At 39.8% G+C, this 18410-nt stretch overlaps 1 protein-coding gene across 1 annotated transcript in view; it reads left to right on the plus strand.

The window, feature by feature from the left end:
• The window catches only part of trpv4l.1.L (transient receptor potential cation channel, subfamily V, member 4 like, gene 1 L homeolog), a 69966-nt gene that overhangs the window by 37951 nt on the left and 13605 nt on the right, over window positions 1-18410 (plus strand). Inside the window, exons 6-14 of the mRNA XM_018268227.2 lie at window positions 2125-2274; window positions 3441-3581; window positions 6258-6556; window positions 8018-8197; window positions 9337-9495; window positions 10640-10732; window positions 12521-12594; window positions 12828-12993; window positions 14291-14357. Of these exons, the coding sequence (XP_018123716.2) occupies window positions 2125-2274; window positions 3441-3581; window positions 6258-6556; window positions 8018-8197; window positions 9337-9495; window positions 10640-10732; window positions 12521-12594; window positions 12828-12993; window positions 14291-14357 (1329 nt within the window). The remainder of the gene's footprint in view (window positions 1-2124; window positions 2275-3440; window positions 3582-6257; window positions 6557-8017; window positions 8198-9336; window positions 9496-10639; window positions 10733-12520; window positions 12595-12827; window positions 12994-14290; window positions 14358-18410) is intronic.

An 18410-nucleotide genomic window follows, 5' to 3' on the forward strand; every position in this document is an offset into this window, starting at 1 on the left:
GGGTTTTTTATGCTTATTTATTATTACATTTTACAGAAAGTTTGCTTTGCAGAAAAAAATCAGATTTTCATAATTTTTTCGGATTTTTCATCTGATTTTCCCAATTTTTTACCGATTTTTCATCCAATTTTCATGATTTTTTTTCGGGATTTCCACTGAAAACTCAGAAAACTGCATGAGTATTGCATGAAACTCATCGCACATCAAAAAATCATTGGGACTTCTCCCATTGACTTATATGCAACCTCGACAGGTCTGAGATGTCGGATTTTGTGATTCTGACTTTTCCATTCTTGGGATTTAATAAATTCCGTAAAATTAGTGATTTTTCAAAAGTCAGATTTTATAAAAAAAAAAAAGTAGCGATGCACCGAATCCACTATTTTGGATTCGGACGAACCCCCGAGTCCTTCACTAAAGATTCGGCGCAATACTGAATTGAATCCTAATTTGCATATGCAAATTAGGGGTGGGATGGGGAAAACATTTTTTATTTCCTTGTTTTGTGACAATAAGTCATGCGATTTCCCTCCCGCCCCTAATTTGCCTATGCTAATTAGGATTCGGATTCGGATCGGCTGGGCAGAAGGATTCGGCCGAATCCTGCTAAAAAAAAGGCCGAATCCCGAACCGGATTCGGTGCATCCCTATAAAAAAATCACGAATTTTTAATGATTTTTGCTTTCGGAGTTTAGTAAATAACCCCCTAAGTGTCTACATTTCCCACGATGGGCCTACATGAAAAAAAACACACAAGCAAAGTTGCAGTTATTCAAGCAATCAGTGTTCCATAGGCTCATCTGCCATCCAGGGGTTTGCCCACCTAAAACCTGCCCATGGACATGTACATACCTCCCAACTGTCCCGTTTTTCGCGGGACAGTTCTGATTTTGACAGTTGCAGTTTTGGATTGTTACTGAAATGTTCCAACTTTCTCTTTGATCTCCTGCACTGAACAGCCAGAAAAAGATAGAAGTTTCTAAAACTTAAAGAGATACTGACAAAAGAAATCAATCCAAATCAAATCTATAACATTTTCTTTCCATGCTATTTATAATTTTGCCATAAAAGTATGTGTTCTATGTGTTTATATTACCCATCTGTTATCCCTCATTTTTCTCTATGAGGAGGCAGCCAGATTGTGCAGCAGTAGTCTGTTAGCATTAGAAACTGTAACCGACAGGCTGAGAAGGAACAGTCAGGTTTAGTAACTTTAAGTAATACTTACTAACAAAAGCAGCCCTAAAAAATTATCAACGTGACCTATTTCAGTATCGCTTTTTATTGGCTTTTGCCAGAGAGCCTAGAATACATGGCAGGTACACTTAGATAGTTTTGTAACAATTTAAGATAAGCAAAGAAACCATTGTAACACTTTAAGATAAGCACATCTCTTGGGGAAACTGTGACATGCAGCTGAAATAACACATAAAAACAACAGGAATGCGTTCAAACTTCCATAACATGCCAAATTTTGTAAAATGAATATGGTAATTAGGGGGTGTAGCCACAAAAATGGGTGTGGCAAATAGTTTTCTCCCTCTCTCTATTTCCAAAATGTTGGGAGGTATGCATGTATATGCATCATGCATCTTATTAGCTCAAACTACAGAGTTGCATCAGGCAACTAAGGGGGAAATTTACTAAAGGGCTAACGTTGGCGAAAAATCGCCAGCGTGTCGTCATTTCGGCACTTCGCCAATTTACTAACGATAGCTGGCGTAATTTCACCAAGGAGATAGACTCTAGCGCAAATTCACACTCTAACACCAGGTAAATTTTCGGTCTGGTGAAAGAGCGTTTCTACGCAAATTCACGACATTTTTTATTTTACTGAATATTACCTCTTGCTGCAGACTTGCCTTCGTCACCTCAGACCAGGCGAAGTGCAATAGAGTAGATAGGAGTTCCTCGAAAAAACGCTGGCGTTTTTTCCTATTTAAAGGGTGATAGACTGAAAAAGATTGTACATTTTTTTTGGGGTACCCTCCTTCCCCCCCTACATATGGAACCTAAACTATACTGTGGACACATGTGTAGGGTATTATAACAACTTTATATAATTTTATTAAGTTTTGGTACCTGTATATATTATGCAAATTCATCTTTTTTTCTACCTTACAGATGAAAAGACAAAAAAGACTTGTTTATCCAAAGCTCTAATGAATCTCAACAAAGACAAAAATTACACAATCCCAGTGCTTATCGACATTGCAGAAATAACTGGAAATCTGCAGGAATTTATTGACTCACCCTTCAATGATTATTACGATGGTGGGTACCTGTCTAGAGAAGCCAAGTGTTTGTTTATGGGAACATGATGCTGCTGTAGTTTACGTACAATATAAATATATTACTATTATTAACTACTTGCAAGTTGCAACTGTATCGGCCCCTAGCAGGAATCAAAAACTGCAAAAGCTGCAACAAAATCCTATGTCCCTTAATGAGTGAATAATTGCCCTTCAACTGCCCTTCAAGGAACATCAGTGTATAATACAAGTAGTCTGTAAAGCTGCAGGAATATGGGCAGATATGCCTGTTCATCCTGCCAATCTGATGGGTAGATCATTAGCAAATTTGGCTACACACACACTCACACACACACTCACTCACACACTCACACACACACTCACACACACACTCACTCACTCACACACACACACTCACTCACACACTCACACACACACTCATACACTCACTCACACACTCACTAACACACTCACACACACACTCACACACTCTCACACACACTCACACACACACACACTCACACACTCTCACACACACACACTCACACACACACTCTCACACACTCTCACACACACTCACACACACACACTCACACACACACTCACACACTCACTCACACACTCACGCACACACTCACTCACTCACACACTCACTCACACACTCACTCACACACTCACACACACACACTCACACACACTCACACACTCATGCACTCACACACACTCAAACACTGGCCGCCAGATTGGTTAATACAAGTCCTGATCGAATGTGTCTGGCAGACAACTGGATGACTGAATAAGTTAAAGGGGCCATTCGTTAATTAACATGGTAATCAGATGAATATATCAAATGTTTCTCAACTTTACAATCCCAATTGGCTTTCAAGTGGCTTAGATCCACAAATTCCAGAAGGTGTTGGCTATGTTGCTCGAAAATTGTCCGAATTGCCTTTTCTTATGTGCCCATGAGAAACTAGTTTTAGATTCATATCACAGAATGCCCAGTGGTTCTGTGAATATAAGAAATCTTATTTGTAGTCTATAATGAAACGGAGAAGCCCAGTAGCCAAATCACCAAATCGTTACTGAGCAATAGTTTTGAATGTAACCACCATAGTTTATAGGATGCATTTAATGTTTTTTTATGTTATATTAAGTTTGTCAGTATATAATTTTATTGTATTTTAGGCCAAACTGCTCTTCACATAGCCATTGAGAGGCGCTGTATACATTATGTTGAGTTGCTGGTAGAGAAGGGAGCTAATGTTCATGCTCAGGCCTGTGGACTTTTCTTTCAACCCAAGGATGAAGGAGGATACTTCTACTTTGGTAAGCTCTTCTTGCTTGTTAACATTGTTCAATGCTGTTACAAATAGTGATGAGCAATTTTTTTGCCAGCGATGGATTAGTGGCGAAATTCCACATTTCGCCATCTGAATTTAATTTCACAAAACTGCAGCAAAAATTTGCTGCAGCAAAAAAAGGCGCCATAAGAAAAAGTGCCTATTGACTTTAATGCATTTGGACAAAAAAGTCGACATTAGAAAAGACACCCATTGACTTAATGTATTTGGAACAAAAAATTTTTTGACACCCATTGACATCAATGCGTTTCGCGAATCACTACTTACAAAGTAATTGCAATAAAATAATAACACCATCTTAAAGGGATACTGTCATCGGAAAACATGTTTTTTTCAATATACATCAGTTAATAGTGCTTCTCCAGCAGAATTCTGCACTGAAATCCATTTCTCAAAAGAGCAAACAGATTTTTTTATATTCAATTTTGAAATCTGACATGGGGCTAGACATTTTGTCAATTTCCTAGCTGCTCCCAGTCATGTGACTTGTGCCTGCACTTTAGGAGAGAAATGCTTTCTGGCAGGCTGCTGTTTTTCCTTCTCAATGTAACTGAATGTGTCTCAGTGGGACATGGGTTTTTACTATTGAGTGTTGTTCTTAGATCTACCAGGCAGCTGTTATCTTGTGTTAGGGAGCTGCTATCTGGTTACCTTCCAATTGTTCTTTTGTTTGGCTGCTGGGGGGGGGAGGGGTGATATCACTCCAACTTGCAGTACAGCAGTAAAGAGTGATTGAAGTTTATCAGAGCACAAGTCATATGACTTGGGGCAGCTGGGAAATTGACAATATGCTCTTTTGAGAAATGGATTTCAGTGCAGAATTCTGCTGGAGCAGCACTATTAACTGATTCATTTTGAAAAAAAAAAATTTCCCATGACAGTATCCCTTTAAGAAATATTAATATTGATTCTCCCCAATTGATACCCAAGTTTACCTAATGACCATATTCATACATTTCAGGTAAATAAGTGTCATCTATCCACATAAGCATTTGCTACCTTCTCTATTATCACAGTCTTCTCCCTTATCTCCCACATATACAAAGACAAATACATCAAATAAATAAAGATCCACCGAATCTCCTACACAATGAAAGAAGAGATTAGGTGGATCTTTTATTAGGTACCAGGCACCCATAGGGTCTTAACTTCTGAAATCTGAAATATCCTGCTATGGATAAAGCAAAATATTTAATTTAAATGCCACAAATGCATATGTCTATAATATAAATACATTGTGATATTAATTTAAATTTCCTTTCTATACAATCATATATTTGAGGTATTTGTCCTTCATATGTGTTCATTTGGACATCATTGGATGTTCCATCTTGTAATGTGATTGGCCTTTCTTTCTTGATATAGTTTGTATACAGTTACATAGTTAAATTGGGTTGAAAAAAGACAAAGTCCATCAAGTTCAACCCCTCCAAATGAAAACCCAGCGTCACCCCTCCCTACTGTGTTCAAGGTTAACCTATGATTAAGTGCCCCTAGGTGGCACAAAATGCATAAGGCTATTTTTACAATTGTATTAAAGATGCAAAATAAACTTGACAGGCTAGCTGCTTCTAGATTTTACTTTGTGGTCCAGATGAGTGCCAGCATATGTGCCCTTTGTTCTACTTCAACCAAATCTTTAAATTGATTTCCTGTTCCTCTAATTAAAGGGCATGTAAAGTCTAAAATAGAATAAGGCTAAAATTGCTGTATTTTGTATACTAAATATAAACATGAACTTACTGCACCACAAGCCTAATCAAACAAATGATTTATACTTTCAAAGTTGGCTACAGGGGGTCACCATCTTGTAACTTTGTTATACATCTTTGCAAGACTAAAGGTGGCCATACACTGAGAGATCCGCTCGTTTGACGATGTTGTCATTGAGCGGATCCCTCCCCGATATGCCCACCTTGAGGTGGGCAATATCGGGCTGATCCAATCGTGGGCCCTAGGGCCCAACGATCGGATCCTAACGCATGGGAAACGGGGGTCGGATCGCGGGACCGCATCAACGAACAGATGTGGCCGCGATCCGACGGGATTTTTCGTCCCATCCGATCGAGATCTGCCCAACTTTCGGCCAGATCTCGATCGGTGAAGCCCGTCGGGGGGCCCCATACACGGGCCAATAAGCTGCCGACTCGGTCTGTCTGCAGCTTTTATCGGCCCGTGTATGGCCACATTAAGACTGTGCACATGCTCAGTGTGGTCTGGGCTGCTTAGGGATCGTCATAAACAAAGCTGCTTGAGTTCTGCATGGCTGGGAAGTAAGGCGGGGGCTCCCCCTGCTGTTCATAAGTATGATTGTTTCCCTGCAGAGCAGTTAGGGACCGTCTGACAATTCCTATCCACAGCAATAAATGAAGGGAGAATTTCACTGCATACAGTCAGGTTTCTTATAAAAATGGTACACATTTTTTAATTAAAGTATATTGGAGATAGGTTTCTTTTTCATTAAAGAAAGTAAAAATGGGATCTTATTTTTTGACTTTACATGCCCTTTAACAAGTATGTGTACTACACTTATGATATTGTGTTCTGCACCAGTTACCAACATGAGAAGAGAATGTTTCTGGACATAGGAAGATTTTCATTCAGCTACACTGTACATAGATCTTTGTGTTTGCTTTTCTAGGTGAACTTCCCCTCTCCCTTGCCGCTTGCACCAACCAAACTGATATCGTGGACTATTTAACACAGAATTGTCATAATAAGGCAGATTTATGTCATCAGGATTCACGGGGTAATACAGTTCTGCACGCTTTGGTCGCTATAGCAGACAATACACCAGAAAACACCAAATTTGTCACTGAGATGTACGATCTTTTGGTCATTAAATGTGCAAAGCTGTACAATGGCCGTAGCTTGGAGGACATCCTCAACAATGATAAAATGTCACCTCTCATGATGGCAGCCAAACTGGGAAAAACAGAGGTAAGTGTGCAATTTGTGAGTGTGTCAGGGTCTAAACTGTGGCTATTCAGGTGTTGTGGTACTGCAATTCCCAACATGTCATACATGAAATACAGTTGCAAAACATGGGATAACAGTCTCCCAAATGCATAAAGCAAGGCCTTTAGTTCATATACACAGCTGAGAATGTTTGAGATAAAGAGACCTTTTGCCTTATCCCACATCATACATTCACCTTCTTAATATTGAGGGTGCACATAAAGACTTGGTCCAAGCCTAACCCCAAACTGATCTCCCGCTGGCCAAGGATAAGTAAATCTTAATAATAAGTGAATGTAAAATTGATGAGGGTGCTATTCTAAGCACTTTTGCAATGTACATTCATTATTTATTTTTTTTTTAATTCCAAGATATTAAAGCATACATGTACTGTTAACATAAATGAATTGTGTTACAACATCGCCACCTGCTGGTCATTTTCTGATCAGTCTGACCACCAAGTAGTCAAGGAAGTTGTCAGGAGAAAGAAAGAGGCTGCTCTAATGTTTTTCTGGATTTGAGAAAGGTTTCTACATTTTTTTCTAACCAGAAAAACATCAGAGCAGCCTCTTTCTGTTTTTCAAAATTATTCGCAAGCCATTGACTTAATGCATTTGGACAAAATAGTCGCGCGTATAAAAATTGTTATTTTGACACCCATTGACTTCAATGCGTTTCGCGAAATTTTCTGCTGTTTCTTGAATTATTCGGCGGAACGGGACAGATTCGCCCATCACTAGTAATCACCAATAATGAATGGCTTCAGGGCAGTAGCAACTCTCTGCAACTCCCTACAGGGCATGTGCTACATGTGACTCTTCTCTCTCAGGTGGGTCCTCACTTCACTGTTGGAGGAAGGACTAGTGAAACGACTTCAAGAGAAAAAAAATACAGCAAATCCAGATGATTTGACATTGATACACCATGCCCTGGATGAATGAGAACCATCACAGACCTAAAGCAGCAGCCAATTCCATATAGTTGGTTTAGGAAGATAAGCTGAACAATACATAGATGGTCTTGACAAACTAAATTCTAAACAGTTATGACCTTACTGCGATTCTGTGAACATACATTGTCTTATACTTGCTTTTTGCAGGAGGTGTAGAAAGGCTTGAACCATGGATCACCGTGTTTTTTTCAGATGGTCATTCACTTTTTAAGGCTATATGAATATCTGAAATATTAGGTCAATTAGCAGTGTTTCAGCCTTTGCTAGAGAAAGCTCATATTTGATGTATTAATTCCTATTTCCATGTCGTTTCTATGCGTGGGACATAAAGAAGGCTATAAATGAGTATGATAAAGATCCTATTAAGTACTAACCATGAATTTAATGATGTACTGAAGCTTGAACTTTTATTTTACTAGTATCCTATGTACTCATTTCTTGAGAAACTTGTAGTACTGCAGTAAAACATGAACACTGTCCATCTTTCTTAGATATTCCAACATATAATCCAGCTTGAAATAAAAGATGAAGAAGCTCGACATCTCTCACGGAAGTTCCGGGATTGGACATATGGCCCTGTTTATTCTTCACTTTATGACTTGACTAGGTTGGATACCTATGGCGAAGAGGTTTCCGTGCTTGAAATACTGGCTTATAAGAGTACAGCTGAGGTTAGAGTGTGTAATATTTGCTTAGAAAAAGTTATAATGGGAAGCTCACAGAGACCCCAGACACAAGTGCATAAACAGAAATGGGTGAAGGGTGCAGGGTGCAGGAGGAGGGTGCATATGTGCCTTTCCCCCACTTGCTCCTTATTAATATAGTGTTGTATCAAGAAAGACAGAGTACTCCATGTACTGACCTTTTCATGCAAAGTAGAAGGGCTATTTCTTTGGCCAAATATTAGGTACCCTCAATGATTGTAATCACTTATCTCATACCCTGATTCAGTGCTCCTCTTAAAGGGGATGTAAAGGCAAAGATATAAATCCCATTTTTACTGTCTTTAATGAAAAAGAAATCTATCTCCAATATACTTTAATTAAAAAATGTCTACTGTTTTTATAATAAATCTTACTGTAAGCAGTGAAATTCTCCCTTCTTTTACTGCTGTGGATAGGACGGTCCCCAACTGCTGTGCAGGTAAACGATCATACTTTCAAATGGCAGGGGGAGCCCCCCCCACCTTACTTCCCAGAACTCGAGCAGCATTGTTGGATTCCCTGTAGAGATTTGTATCCAGAGACTCAGTGCAGTCTTTATATTCTGATTATTAATCAGTCTTACTGTATTGGCTTCTATGGCAGATATTATTTGACTTGTGCTGTTTTGATAATTTATGACGATCCCTAAGCTTAACCGCCCAACTGAAGCCCAGACCACACTGAGCATGTGCGAGTCTTGATATTGCAGAAATGTCTAACAAAGTTACAAGATGACAGCCCCCTGCGCCAACTTTGAAAGCATAAATAATTTGTCTTATTAGGCTGCTGGTGCAGTAAGTTCATGTTTATATTCAGTATACAAAAGGCAGCATTTCTAACATTATTCTATTTAAGACTTTAGTTGTCCTTTAAAAACTACAGGTACCAGGTAAGCCAAGTGATTGACACTTTTCTTCTCCTTTAATATGCTGCTTTGTTATCCTTATTTTTATAACTGGAAACTGTAAGTTTCCATGTTACTAAGTCTAAGTTTATATGCTATCTTGTCTCAAATCCATTGGCAGGCTGTACCGTTTCAAATCCATTGGCAAGCTGCTTTATTCAAATACATTTTTTAACTTATTACGTTTATGCTCCCATTGCAGAACCGCCATGAGATGCTGGCGGTGGAGCCCATAAATGAACTATTAAAAGAAAAGTGGAAGAAGTTTGGTGCTGTTTCTTTCTACCTCAGTTTTATTGCCTACATTATTACCATGATCATCTTCACATTAATTTCATATTACCGACCCATGGAAGGCACGGTAAGTGCTGGTTTCATTCTCTGGTTTTCCACTCAACTGGTTTAGAACATGAAAAATGAAGGGAAACATGGGAAAAACTATTTTACTACTCAAGCTAACTACCATCAAGGACCATTATTGAATTGTGGGCTGATGATACAACAAGCTAAAAGCCTATCGTTAATTTTAATAGAAAAGCAAATTTCAGTACAGAAAATGTCAAATGAGCGCCGAAAGGATGTGGTTTCTTTGAAAACCAGGGTCAGACTAGGCCTTCACGGCAACAGGAGAAAAAGCCCTGAGCCTTATGGGCCACACACACCCAAGACAGCTGCCTTCTCAGGCTCTGCAGGGCCCCAACCCAATAATTATAGAGTAAGCTGAAGGTATGACTTTGGGGCAGGCCAGCAGTAGGAACACAGTGGGGCAGGTTACTGAGGTGGGGGAGTTCATGACTCCATTAGGTCCCTTGTAGTTCAGATCGGGTGGGCCCTGGATCAACCAGTCTGACACTGTTCAAACTAATAAGAGGCTTTTCCACCAGCTGAAAAATACTGTAAAATACTGCTAAATGTTTATGAGCCAGCCCTAAAGGCAATGGCAAGTAGCACAGTTCCTAGTGATTTTCAACTAGGGGGAGCAGCAAAATACTGGTAATTTGCCCCTCCATTGACTAGAATAGCAATCACCAGGACCCCGCTCTTGTATTTGTGGGTCATGTAATTATCACTCGAAAATGCAGAAATAAGTGTTTCTGAGCAGTAATAAATCTAATATATGAGTTCACTGGCAGTGTCCAGGCAAGTATCATCCTAATCAATGGAGAAGCAGATTCCTGGTCTACATTCCACCTGCTCAGTAGAAATCTCAGGGGTGACAAAAATTGGGAATGGCCCTGTGTGTCATTGCCCTAAATATTCACATTACCATCAGGGTTTGGGTTTCCATATACAAATGAAGATTATTACCCCAATCATCATATGAAAATGAAGGTCACATCCGCATGCAGGAACCTTTGCTTATTAGGGCAAATGGCACCAAACCAGACTGAGTTTATACTTTGCATGATTACTACATTGTTGTAACAAGAAGTTGATGCTGTGCAACCTGAACTGAAACAACTTTCTAAATAAAATTATAAATCTGCACTTTGTTGGTCTTACAGCCCCCTTACCCATACACAACTACAATGGACAACATGCGGCTTGTGGGAGAGATCATTATTCTGCTGACTGGGATAGTCTTTCTCATTGCTAATGTAAGTTCAGTCAGATGTTCATCTATTCTTTTAGTATATGTAACACTATTTGCACTGTGTTTCTGTTGCTATATTTACTAGTCTTACAGGACCAGAGACAGGGGAGTTGACCCTATGACTTAGCAGGTCTTGAAACCCCCAGCTCATTTTTCCAACTGAATCTTGCATTACTTTAGATGGTTATATTCTGTTTTTTTGTAACTTATAATTTTTATTGAGAAACATTTTAAGTAAACATATAAATGACCATCAGCATGGTATGTTTACAGAATCATTTTGGCATAGCGGTTATAGTTAGAAGAAAACAAAAACAATAAATGATATAAACTGTGTACCAGCCTTAGATCTCAATGACATTAAAGTCCTGCAGTGCCTTTGTCTGCTTGCCTATGATTTTTAAACTTTGCCTTAAAACATATACTGTAGGTCGTTGCAATGTTTAAGTAGATAGGCCTCTGAGCTCCCAGATAGACCATACCATCAGATATTTATTTGTTTTATTTTGCAAAAATGTTATCCGCTCTTCAAATACTTTGTTGCTGTTAACCCTATTCAAATTTAGATGGTTATTTTCTAATCACATTTCCAACTTATTTTGTCAATTTCATTTCCATCTTGACAGACTATATTCTCATCTACCTGCATGCTTTGAAAATCAGCCATTTAAGAGACTTCCACTCTAAATATCTTGGAGGCTTTTAGCTTTCCAAACATATATTTTCGTATGAGATAGAAGTTTCAGAAATCTCAGTAATTACTAGTCAACAAAAGACCTGCTAAGTCAATATACAAAATTTGCACTAAACCTATATTATTAAGTATTGTTATAACTATTGAGTATTGTTATACCTACCGTATATACTCGAGTATAAGCCGTCCGGAGTATAAGCCGAGGTACCTAATTTTACCTCCAAAAACTGGGAAAGTTTATTGACTCGAGTATAAGCCTAGGGTGAGAAATGCAGCCGCTTCTGGTAAGTTTTAATCAAAAAATTGAGGGTTTCTGTTCCCATTGGAGGTGCCGGCCTCTCGTTTTTGGATGCCGGCGAATATTCTTGGGCGCCGGCAACTATTCTTGGGCGCCGGCGACTATTCTTGGGCGCTCTACCGTTTTTGCGCTTGACCCGAGTATAAGCCGAGGTAGAGTTTTTCAGCATATTTGGGGGGCTGAAAAACTCGGCTTATACTCGAGTATATACGGTATATTAATGAGTCCATATAGTTCAGTGTAAAAATAAAAACTCAGAGTTAGTCAGTGACTGTAAGGGGGGGCCACATGGGACATAACTGTTCAATGAGTTTGCAATTGATCCTCAGCATTCAGCTCAGATTCAAAAGCAACAGATATGACCCATGTGCCTCCCCTCAAGTCACTGATTGGTTACTGCCTGGAAGTGGAAACCTGAAGTAGTGTTCCGACTATCATATTGAACATCCAGTCACTCCAGACTTTATACATTATATTTTTGGCTAACTAACTTTATTAGAAACATTTTTTATTTTGCACAAGCTATTTATTTGCCCAGTTTTTATTTTTTTGCACTGAACAATTCCTAAAAGTGTTTTGCTTGTCGGTGCAGTCCTCAGTTTCATTTCTCTTTAGTGACCCCCATGCAGTGCTGCATTATAAAGCATGGTAAAGGAATATGACATAAGCTGTTGCACACATCATATTTATATTAATTTTGTTCAACTTTCTGTGCAATATTTCCCCTATATTGCATGAAACATGCTGAAACAGTATGCAAATCTGTAGGTCATTCAAGTGTTCTGATTTTATTTGTTTAGATGAGAGAGATTTATGTGAAGAAATACCCTGGACTGAAATTTCTATTTACAGATGGATGCTTCCAGCTACTTATGTGAGTACCCAGCATGTAATCATAGGAAGGATATGGTGGTTCAGTTCAGTAATCACATCCCAAGCTGATTTGACCTTCCTCATTAAACCATCTTACCACCAAACCAGCAATCATGTCACTAGCTAGATGGTATGGAGGGTGGTGGTTATATGATGAGGGAGAACTGTGAATTTAGATGGATTCTGCTTTCTTTGTGTATTTAAATTTTCTCTTTTTTCAATTCTTGTCCCCAGCTTCATCTACTCTGTGCTGGTCATTATCACAGCGGCTCTGTACCTTGCTGGTGTTGAAGCTTACCTGGCCGTTATGGTGATTGCCCTGGTCCTGGGGTGGATAAATGCTTTATATTTTACAAGAGGCTTGAAGCTCACTGGGATGTACAGTGTTATGCTTCAGAAGGTCAGAGCCCTTTTCCTTGTTATAAGTCCTTACTATAAGACTATATTTTTAACTGAGTTTTTTGACTTTACTGAAGATGACCATACACAGACCAAGCCATGTATAGTAAGTTATTTAGTGCTTGGCAAAATTGTACTTTCCAATGGTAAAAGAAGTACAGAGGCTTTTACTTACAGGTTAGCAAGTGATATCCTGTATGCGCATAACGATAGATTTTGTACATTAAAGGAGAAGGAAAGGTTAAAACTAAGTAAGCCTTATCAGAAAGGTCCACTTAAATATACCAGTAAACCCTCAAAGTAATGCTGCTCTGAGTCCCCTGTCAAAAGAAACACAACATTTCTTTCCTTCTTTTGAGTACACATGGGCTTCCGTATCAGACTTCCTGTTTTTAGAATAAACCTCCTTGCCCTGGGTGTGAGCATGCTCAGTTTGCTCCTCTTCCCCCCCTCCCTTCTCTGCTGTAATCTGAGCTCAGAGCTATGAGTGAGCAGGGAGAGATTCAGTCAGGAAGTGATGTCACAGCAAGCTAATATGGCAGTTGCTATCCTAAACAAACATAGAACTTCTAGAGCTTTTCACTCAGGTATGGTAAATCATTCTACAGAATAAATAAAGTATTATAGCTTGCACTAATGCAGCTAATCTATTAGCAATAAAATGCCGCCGTAGCTTTCCTTCTCCTTTAAAAATAAAATTTTTGGGCACTCTCAGATGGCCTAAAACAGCATGAAAGGCCAAAAATAACCTTTTTTACAGTAGATCTATCTTGTTAGCTGTACCATGTTATCTTCAATGAACGTAGTCATGCCCATAATTTGTTACTCTCTCTATCTCTCTCTGTCTCTCTCTGTCTCTCTGTCTCTCTCTCTCTCTCTCTCTCTCTCTCTCTCTCTCTCTCCTAAAGTGATTGCTCATTCTCTAACAACTCACTGGTTTTTTGCATATGACCGACCATGAAAATATTAAACAGGAAGCTTGTCAATATACATTTTAGGACTAAGAGGAGCACTTGTGTTCATATTAAATACTCAGGTAAAGACAGTAAAATTGTAAATGATTCTGGAAAGAAAGGCCATGTGCTGTACAAAACTGACAGTTACAAGCAAAGAAAGCAGCTAAAAGCATGGGGAATGCATGTTGTTCAATAAATATGTTGTATGTTTTCTTTTTGCTAAACCTTTTTCATTATACTATGTTTTCTTTATTAAAAGGAAACATTATTCCCCAAACCCAACTAAATAGGCAGCTGACAAAACATACAATCCTGTCTGACACAGTCTGTTGTACATTTCAGATCCTGTTAAAAGATTTGCTTCGCTTTCTGTTGGTGTACCTGCTGTTTCTCATTGGATATGCATCAGGTAAGGGCAGCTCCATAAGGTGATCCTTAGCAACAGTAGTTAGTACTTATTTATGTCTAGGTTCAGGGGATTATAATCCCACAAGCAGCAGGCTTTTTTGGGTACCTGTTCAACTCCTGTATGTGAACATGATTTCAGGATGAAGCATTTTTTTGATAGTCCTCATTGCTAAATGCATAGATTGTTATAAACAATATTCCCTGTAGTCTTTGTGATCTTCCATGTATATATAAAAGACTAACAATTTGGGATTCTTAACAGCCACCTTTGTAAGACGGAAAGGGATCAGCTCTTGTCGTAATTATAGAACAGGGTTTGATTTTTTTTCTGCCAACCACAAAGGCAGCTTCCAGAGGGGGGCCAATCACATGACATCTCAGGTGGGCAATAATAGGGACCAATCCCGCCCTGAATTATGCCAATCACTGCTAATACTGCTGGGCCAATGGGGTGCCCAGTTTAGTCTGCGTGTAGAATCCAGACAGGGCACAGCTCTTACAGGGGACTTGGGGCTAGAGATGTCGCGAACTGTTCGCCGGCGAACTTGTTCGCGCGAACATCGGGTGTTCGCGCTCGCCGGAAGTTCGCGAACGTCGCGCGACGTTCGCCATTTTGGGTTCGCCATTGTTGGCGCTTTTTTTTTGCCCTCTCACCCCAGACCAGCAGGTACATGGCAGCCAATCAGGAAGCTCTCCCCTGGACCACTCCCCTTCCCTATAAAAACCGAAGCCCTGCAGCGTTTTTTCACTCTGCCTGTGTGTGCTGAAGAGATAGTGTAGGGAGAGAGCTGCTGCCTGTTAGTGATTTCAGGGACAGTTGAAAGTTTGCTGGCTAGTAATCGTTTTGATACTGCTCTGTTATTGGAGGGACAGAAGTCTGCAGGGGTTTGAGGGACATTTTAGCTTAGGTAGCTTTGCTGGCTAGTAATCTACCTTCTACTGCAGTGCTCTGTATGTAGCTGCAGTGGGCAGCTGTCCTGCTTCTGATCTCATCTGCTGACTGCTGCAATAACAGTAGTCCTTGTAAGGACTGCTTTTATTTATTTTTTTGTTGTTTTACTACTACTACTACTACTACTACTATAAGAGCCCAGTGCTATTAGTCTAGCAGTGTTGGGGAGTGGGACTGGTGTGCTAATCTGCTGCTCCTAGTAGTTCAGCAGCACCAACTTTAATTTTTTTTTTTAATATTCATTTTTTTTTTATTTTACTTTTTTTTATTTTACTACCGCTGTAGTAGTGTATAAGTTGACCTTTTAGGCATTATTTGCCCTGTAGGCATTATTTGCACACTGTTTTCTTCAACCCGCCATCGAGCTGTGTGACCTTGTTCCCATTCTGTCTAAATATCCATAATATTACCGTCTCCAGAAAAAACACCGGAGTCACTTTTTTCAAGCAGCATTCATATATTTTACGTAATCCGTATCCACCGCTGTAGTAGTGTATACGTTGGCCTTGTAGGCATTATTTGCACACTGTTTTCTTCAACCCGCCATCGAGCTGTGTGACCTTGTTCCCATTCTGTCTAAATATCCATAATATTACCGTCTCCAGAAAAAACACCGGAGTCACTTTTTTCAAGCAGCATTCATATATTTTACGTAATCCGTATCCACCGCTGTAGTAGTGTATACGTTGGCCTTGTAGGCATTATTTGCACACTGTTTTCTTCAACCCGCCATCGAGCTGTGTGACCTTGTTCCCATTCTGTCTAAATATCCATAATATTACCGTCTCCAGAAAAAACACCGGAGTCACTTTTTTCAAGCAGCATTCATATATTTTACGTAATCCGTATCCACCGCTGTAGTAGTGTATACGTTGGCCTTGTAGGCATTATTTGCACACTGTTTTCTTCAACCCGCCATCGAGCTGTGTGACCTTGTTCCATTCTGTCTAAATATCCATAATATTACCGTCTCCAGAAAAAACACCGGAGTCACTTTTTTCAAGCAGCATTCATATATTTTACGTAATCCGTATCCACCGCTGTAGTAGTGTATACGTTGGCCTTGTAGGCATTATTTGCACACTGTTTTCTTCAACCCGCCATCGAGCTGTGTGACCTTGTTCCCATTCTGTCTAAATATCCATAATATTACCGTCTCCAGAAAAAACACCGGAGTCACTTTTTTCAAGCAGCATTCATATATTTTACGTAATCCGTATCCACCGCTGTAGTAGTGTATACGTTGGCCTTGTAGGCATTATTTGCACACTGTTTTCTTCAACCCGCCATCGAGCTGTGTGACCTTGTTCCATTCTGTCTAAATATCCATAATATTACCGTCTCCAGAAAAAACACCGGAGTCACTTTTTTCAAGCAGCATTCATATATTTTACGTAATCCGTATCCACCGCTGTAGTAGTGTATACGTTGACCTTGTAGGCATTATTTGCACACTGTTTTCTTCAACCCGCCATCGAGCTGTGTGACCTTGTTCACATTTTGTCTAAATATTGATAATATTATCGTCTCTAGAAAAACCACTTGAGTTACTTTTTTTCAAGCAGCATTCATATATTTTACGTAATCCGTATCCACCGCTGTAGTAGTGTATACGTTGACCTTGTAGGCATTATTTGCACACTGTTTTCTTCAACCCGCCATCGAGCTGTGTGACCTTGTTCACATTTTGTCTAAATATTGATAATATTATCGTCTCTAGAAAAACCACTTGAGTTACTTTTTTTCAAGCAGCATTCATATATTTTACGTAATCCGTATCCACCGCTGTAGTAGTGTATACGTTGACCTTGTAGGCATTATTTGCACACTGTTTTCTTCAACCCGCCATCGAGCTGTGTGACCTTGTTCACATTTTGTCTAAATATTGATAATATTATCGTCTCTAGAAAAACCACTTGAGTTACTTTTTTTCAAGCAGCATTCATATATTTTACGTAATCCGTATCCACCGCTGTAGTAGTGTATACGTTGACCTTGTAGGCATTATTTGCACACTGTTTTCTTCAACCCGCCATCGAGCTGTGTGACCTTGTTCACATTTTGTCTAAATATTGATAATATTATCGTCTCTAGAAAAACCACTTGAGTTACTTTTTTTCAAGCAGCATTCATATATTTTACGTAATCCGTATCCACCGCTGTAGTAGTGTATACGTTGACTTTGTAGGCATTATTTGCACAGTGTTTTCTTCAACCCGCCATCTAGCTGTGTGTATTATCGTTTCCAGAAAAACCAACTGAGTTTTTGTTGTTGTTGTTGTTTTTTTAAAAATAATGCCAGGCAAAGGCAGGCCGCCACGCAGAGGCCGTGCTAGGGGCCGTGCTGCTATGCAATCCTGTGGCCCTAGCAAATTGCCCAGTTTTAAAAAGCCAATGACCCTGAACTCCCAAAATGCTGAAGAGGTAGTTGACTGGCTTACACAGCACACCCCATCCTCTACCGTTTCTAACTTTACCACAACATCCTCCTCATCCTCCACTGCTATGGCCACCCACGTAACACTTCCTCCACCACCGGTGCCCTTCTTCACTGGGGTCAGAGGAGTTATTTTCCAATGAGTTTCTTGAACTGAGTAATGCGCAACCATTATTGCCAGAAGAAGATGAAGGAGATGAGGACCTTACACCAGATTTAATTCTGGCAGAGAACACGATAGAGATGGACATAATGAGTGATGAGGAGGAGGTCCCCGCTGCTGCTTCCTTCTGTGATGTGTCAGAAGAAATTGATGCATCTGAGGAGAATGATGATGAGGAGATTGATGTTTTGTGGGTGCCTAGTAGAAGAGAGCAAGAGGAGGGTAGTTCAGATGGAGAGACGGAGAGTCAGAGAGGCAGTAGGAGAATAAGACTTAGAAGAAGCAGGGAGGACAGCCCGCAGGGATCAGCAGGGCAACAACATGTATCGGCACCTGTGTTCAGCCGGCCAACGCACCCGCCATTGCCGCCAATACCGCCAACTCCGCCAACTTCTACTGTTACCGCCAGATCGCACACTTCCAAAAAGTCAGCAGTGTGGGATTTTTTTAATGTGTGTGCCTCTGACAAAAGCATTGTAATTTGCAATGAGTGCAGTCAGAA

The sequence above is a fragment of the Xenopus laevis genome, chromosome 6L, assembly GCF_017654675.1.
Source record: "Xenopus laevis strain J_2021 chromosome 6L, Xenopus_laevis_v10.1, whole genome shotgun sequence".
Classification (NCBI taxonomy): Eukaryota; Metazoa; Chordata; class Amphibia; order Anura; family Pipidae; genus Xenopus; species Xenopus laevis.